A 6,164-nucleotide genomic window follows, 5' to 3' on the forward strand; every position below is an offset into this window, starting at 1 on the left:
GATTTTTAATTTAAAATTTTTGACACATACTTCCTCTAAAATTTCAGGGATTAATCTTAATGGCAGAAGAAATATTAGTGCATATTCTCATGTAATTCTTTTCATTTGTAAAAAAATTGAACAAGTTTCAAGGATTTGGCAACATGATGCCGAAGCACAAATGAAACTCGTGATACTTTGGCCGGAAGGCGGGGAGCTGATACGAGATTGCTTTACGTGATTCGTCAAACTTCCTGACGTGGTCGAACTGGCATGCAATATATCGCATCGATGGCGTCAAAAATCTCGGCAGATTTTAAATTTATAGGCCAAAAAAGAATGATAGCCCCTAAGCAAGAGCCTGAAGAGTCATTGTAAACCAAAAAATTGGCAAAATGTAGGAAAAGTGAAAGCAGAATCCTGTTTGGAAAAACATCTCGCATTCGATACAGTTATCGACTTTTGTATCGAATGCGACGGCTTTTTCAAACAGAATTCTGCTCTCATTTCCCCTCATTATGCCAATTTTTCGGTTTACACTGGGGGAAAAAAACACATGGGATCTAGAGTCCAGACTCTTGAAAACATTGACAAGAAAAAATACTCTTGATTCAAAAAAATACTCTTGATTCAATCAGATTTAAGCTTAAATCAAAAGAAAATCCGCTCAAAAGAGGCTTTTTCTTGATTTAACCAAAAATCCGATTGAATCATGAGTATTTTTTCTTGTCGATGTTTTTAAGGGTCTGGACTCTAGATCCAATGCCCCCCCCCCCCCCCTATTTTAGAATGATTCTTTAGGCTCATGCGCAAGGGCTATGGATCCTTTTTTGGGCTAAAAATGCAAAATCCACCGAGATGTTTGGCCCCATCGATGTGGTAGGTATACTGCACGCCACTTTGACCACGGGAGCTTGGCGAATCACCGTAAGCGCCTAATGAAAAATGTGGAGGAGGAGGAGAGGTCTTGAGGACACTTTAAACGAGAATGATCTCAGTCCAGATAAATATATTCACGCTCACCGGTAGCTATGTTTGTTGCCTAAGCGGCAAAATTTATCATTCCTCGTTGACTTTGGCCAAGTTTAAAAGGAGAGAGGTACGCCACGCGTATTCTTTCAAGAGGTGACTGACGCATTTCTGAACGGCTGTGAAGCGCCTTCAATTAGCTATACTACCACAGATGTTACTGGTGCGTCGCCCTGGTTCCCGCTTCACATAGCAGTCTCTCAATATGCTTCTCATGAGGGTCGTTTCCATCTAAAGGGCCAAAGGGTTTGTCGCCACTTTTTATTTATTTTTTTCTTTCGTGGGTCCACGAGGAAGACTGACCCATACATGTTCCCAACAGAAAAACCTCGTAAAGCTCAATGCTGATACAGGCAGCAAGTTATTCTTAAAGTTTACATTGGTTTAGAAGGATTTTGGTGCGAAAATGTGCGTGCTTTTCGTCATTTCGAGACGAACTTCACTTTCTACTTGACTTCAAGGAGGTATTAAAATTAGTTTCTCCTCAAAGGCACTGCTCAGTCATGAATTTATCAGTTCAGATGCCATCAGACATTTGCGATCGGGAGTTATCGAGGGATGGGTTCACGCCAAAATGATGGACGCATTTCTGGCCGTCATTTTGGCGACGCACAGTGGATCAAGTCAATAGGTGAGGTCGGAAAAAATTTGGAAACTTTAAAGCTTATAACTCCAATTATACAAAACTTTGAGATTTTAAAAGTAGTTCCGTTGGTTTCCTCGTGGAATTTTCTTTTAAAACCACCCCTTAAAATTTAAATTGTGACGAATCAAACATCAAAATTTGCTATTTTAGTAAGAAATTTCATGTCCAGCCTCTCTGACGAACCCGATCTACTGTGCGACGCACCCCTGTCTACTTTCTGATACCAAGTGTCTGATCTGATGGCTCTAAAATGATCATAATTCATGACTACGCAGTATTTGAATGCATGAAATCAAGTACTTAGAAAGTGGTGAAGAAGAAAGTGAAGTTTGTCCCCGAAATGACGAAAAGCCTGCATTCTCGCATCGAAATCCCTCTGAAACCAATGTAAATTTGGAGAATAGCTTGCTGCATTGAACTCGACGAGGTTTTTCCGCTCAGAAAATTTTTGGGCCAATCTTGTTAGCGGGACCCTCGAAAGAAAAAAATTAATAAATATAATAAAAAATAAAAATTGGCTACAAAAATTTTGGCCCTTTAGCTGCAAACGACTCATGAGCAAAGTTGCACTATCCAACCAGGTTATTTTCTTTTTATCACTAATTTACGAAAATTTTAATTTTAAAATAATGTAAAAGAAAAAAAATCCTTGGCCTTTTCGAGAGATAAGTAACATGAGGAATACTTGGGAGTGTAAATGAATCCATGAACATTGTTTTCACACAGGTTTCGACTTGTTTCTATTCATGACTATGTCATGAGCTTACTCTTGAATTATTCGAGTGAAAAAATTCTATAAATAGTGGGTGCCTACATATTCTAAAAGCATATTGAAGCAAAAGGAAAAAAAAAAGCGTAACCCCAATTGCGACATTGCAAGTTCTGAAGCAATAAAGCTCATATTTCATTTCTTGAACAAAATAAAATAACGAACTGTTTTTCTTAAAATTTGCTCCACTAATTAAAAAATATTCATAGACAATTTATAGAAGATATTTAACTGAATATTTGTTGGAAATATGAAACTTGATTGGATATTTTGGAATATTTGGATGGTGATATCTTCCCATTTTTTCACCTCAGCCATCAATAAAAACAAATTTTTTAAAAAAACGTAAAAGTATGGTTTCTGCTATTCAATTGATGAAACACTTTGATCTATTACCGACAGTGTTAATTTTGAGTTAAAATGTTGCAAGAAAATAATTGGAAAAATTAACTGCACAAGTATTGGTAGCTTGTTTTATATGCAAGCACGCTCCTTTTTTCCATTCCATTTCATAATTTGAACCTGAGTGACTAAATACATGTATAAAATAAGTTTTCTTTGCCCAATGAGTTTAATTTTTTAGAATAAAGTCAGGGAAACTGATAAAAAGTGTTACGGATAGAATCGAGCTGGAAATAAGTGTACCTGTTGAAGTATACCTTGATTCACTGTAATTCTAAGGAATAAAACTTTGTGAGGTCAAAATTACCATAGGTATCCGGACAGAGCAAAGCTTTATATTTAGAGAAATACAGAATTGAGATTGAGAGTCCTGAGTTGGCCACAGGTCGGCAACTCTCACAAAATGTATGATTGTTCAAAATTTCAGCTAAACTCAGCATAAGAGCAGAAATTCTTAATTAAATGTTTAATACTTATTCCTTTTTGAGAACTGAATTCTTAAGAGTAGTGGACAAATGCTGGAGAGGCAAGAGTTCACAAATTTTACTGCTTTCAACAAGACAGGTCAACTTGGTTTGACATGCCATTGAAATAAAAAAAAGTCATGTCACACGTTACTAAACTAGCCAACAAGTGAATATATTAACAAATGAAGCGCTACTTGTAAAAAAAGCAGATGTCAACATCCGCTGTTTTTCTGGATGAAGGCCATACCTACATGTAATCACAAATAAAATTTTCGGCCTTGAGAGTATTTGGGCCTTCAACAATTTCCCATTACTCTGTTGACAGATATAGATCAAAATTATTCCCTTAGTCAGCAGTGGTCAAAGGGCCATTTTAACCGGCATAATTTTTAACAGAGATCAACTAAAATTCTGACTTCCTTCCCCAAAAATGCCATTTCAAGTTGATTCGGGCAAAGCAGATTTGAAGTCCCTGGCTTTGCAACTGTCCCTATAGTTTGGGCAAACAGATTACTTACCATGGGCATTTTTGGGCAAACAGAAAATGGCAATGTCTGATGCTGGCCAGGAATTGCGGTCTAATATTGGCCTCACTCCAAACTGCTCTTTTGTTTCTTCATCGAAACTGTTAATCCCAGGGTGCCCATATTCAACCTAGCCTATATGTATATAAGAATATTTCCTGACTAATTATTCGACATTTGTAAAACTGGTTTTACTTTCACGGGTTCAAATTTAGCTTTCTGCACTGTGCTGATGAAATACATCAACATTTTGAGGTAGTATAATACCTAGATACTTTTGAATGACAAGCTTTGAAGAGGCTTGTATGTAGGTTTCATGAAAATATTAATTTAAATACTCAACTGGAATTATTATATTTATATTTAATCATTACATGAAGTTGAATTTGAAGCGGCGAAGATAAGTAAAGGCTTCTTACGAATGGAAAAAATAGTCAGCAAATTTTTCACTACCAATGCTCAAAGATCAAGTTAGCAAGGAATAGGGATGTCAAATACATGAAAGAAGTACATAGTGCCGAGATAAGTCCAGTCTAGGACTGGGGGGTGTCAGCCAGCGCTAGATGATCCCTTTTCTGACCACCCAAGAATGTCATTCTTATAAGTAGGTTGGATCTGTTGGTATCTACTATAAAGAGTACCCACTATTTAGGGAGTAAATTTGGTAAAGAAATTGGCAACGTCAGTCTTGGAGGGCCTTTTTTTAATAAGCCTAAGAGATCAAAACAACAGATAAAATCTCAAACTCTAAATATTCAACGCCCCAAAAATACCCCACAATATTTTCCAATAACATTACGCATTTGGTGGGGTGATGTTAATGTCTTCTGGGCGACCTGTCTCTTTTATGTTTTTTGGATGAAGACCTGTGATGATGACTATCTCTATCTGACCGATAATCTGAATTTCTCTTCGATTCATGGTCTTTCCTAGACGAACTTCTGTCAGAGGACCTTTCAGAATCATCTCTTGAACTATGTCGCTCATCTCTAGAACTATGTCTGTCATCTCTCGAACTATGACGATCATCTCTAGAACTATGTCGATCATTTCTAGAACCATATCGATTATCACTTTGACTACTTCCATTCTCACGGTGAGATTTACTACTTTTAGAACTTCGATACTGACTACTACTATTTCTATCTGGAACCTCATCGCTATCTTCATTTGCTTTTTCATTTGATTTGTACTCTTCATACTTTGCAATATTTAAAACTTTTGAATTTTTAAAATACTCCTCAGGCGTTACGACAGAGACAGTAAACTCACCTACAATAACTGTGTTCCCACCTCTCGCAAGTTTGACAATCACTCTACCAGACTCTTCAATAAACCCTTCAACTTTACCATAGCTATCTTTATTTGATCCACTAAGAATCCTTACACAGGAACCATTACACAATTTCAGTTCTTTGCTTTCACTGTCAACAACTTTGGTACCTTTGACTGCTTTGTCAGCCCCTAGGCCCATACCTTTCGGTCTTAAAACCTGACTTACTGGAGGAGCAATTTTGGCATTCTTACCGATTCCTTTGCCAGGTTCCCAGCCCATTCCTCGGAGCATAGCGAGACCATACTTCTCTATTGGAATGCTCTCATAGTCTTCTAAAGTTGATTCTTTCTCTCCAGTAGGCGGATTTGACACCAAAGGTACTGCAAATGTACTTGCTTCTTCTTCTTCTTTTTCAATCCTGTTAGCCTCAGCAACGAGTTCTTTGGCAGCCAATTCATCCAATGATTCCGGCTTTGTACTATCAGGCACCGTATTGTTCGTAGAATCTGTCACTTTGGGTTTTGAATCGGATGATCGTGAAGACGGCTTCATGGGGATCACTAGTTCATTTTCTTCTTCTTTAATGACTTCATTTAACACTTGAATATTGTTATCTTCAACACACTTTATAAATTCGACTGTCTCCGCTGGTTTCGGAGCAGCAGGTATTACGTTCGGCTTTTTCACCAACTTGCTGAAACCGAAAGAAATCTTTTTCTTTTCTTCAGACATGATTGCACTTAGGAGAAGGTACTTAAAAACTTACAAGTTGGTCTAATTTTTTAAAACACACAGAGAAATTAGATAAATTTTACAGAACGGGCTAAAGCGACATTGTTTGCAAACAAACGTTTAAGTTTTAGGTTAGTTTCTGCCATTTCCGGTCCGGTCAGTCCGGTCCAAACATTGACGTATAATACAATCTAGACCGCGCATTGGGCCCGACTTTAGGCGGGGAAGGTAAGACAGCTAGGGGGGTAAAGACGCGCCTTCAGCCTAGTTGATACCGCCGGATATACGAGCTAAGTGTACCCGTATCAGGCAACGGCACTGGCAAGACTGGCATGACTGG

At 37.8% G+C, this 6,164-nt stretch overlaps 1 protein-coding gene across 1 annotated transcript; it reads right to left on the reverse strand.

The window, feature by feature from the left end:
- Positions 1-3,140: 3,140 nt before the first annotated feature.
- LOC109036472 (G-patch domain and KOW motifs-containing protein) lies at positions 3,141-6,160 on the reverse strand. Its single transcript, XM_019050711.2, has one exon. The coding sequence runs from the start codon at positions 5,822-5,824 to the stop codon at positions 4,634-4,636; it is 1,191 nt and encodes a 396-aa protein (XP_018906256.2). The 5' UTR covers positions 5,825-6,160; the 3' UTR covers positions 3,141-4,633.
- Positions 6,161-6,164: the final 4 nt, after the last annotated feature.

Source organism: Bemisia tabaci, chromosome 6 (assembly GCF_918797505.1).
Source record: "Bemisia tabaci chromosome 6, PGI_BMITA_v3".
Lineage (NCBI taxonomy): Eukaryota > Metazoa > Arthropoda > Insecta > Hemiptera > Aleyrodidae > Bemisia > Bemisia tabaci.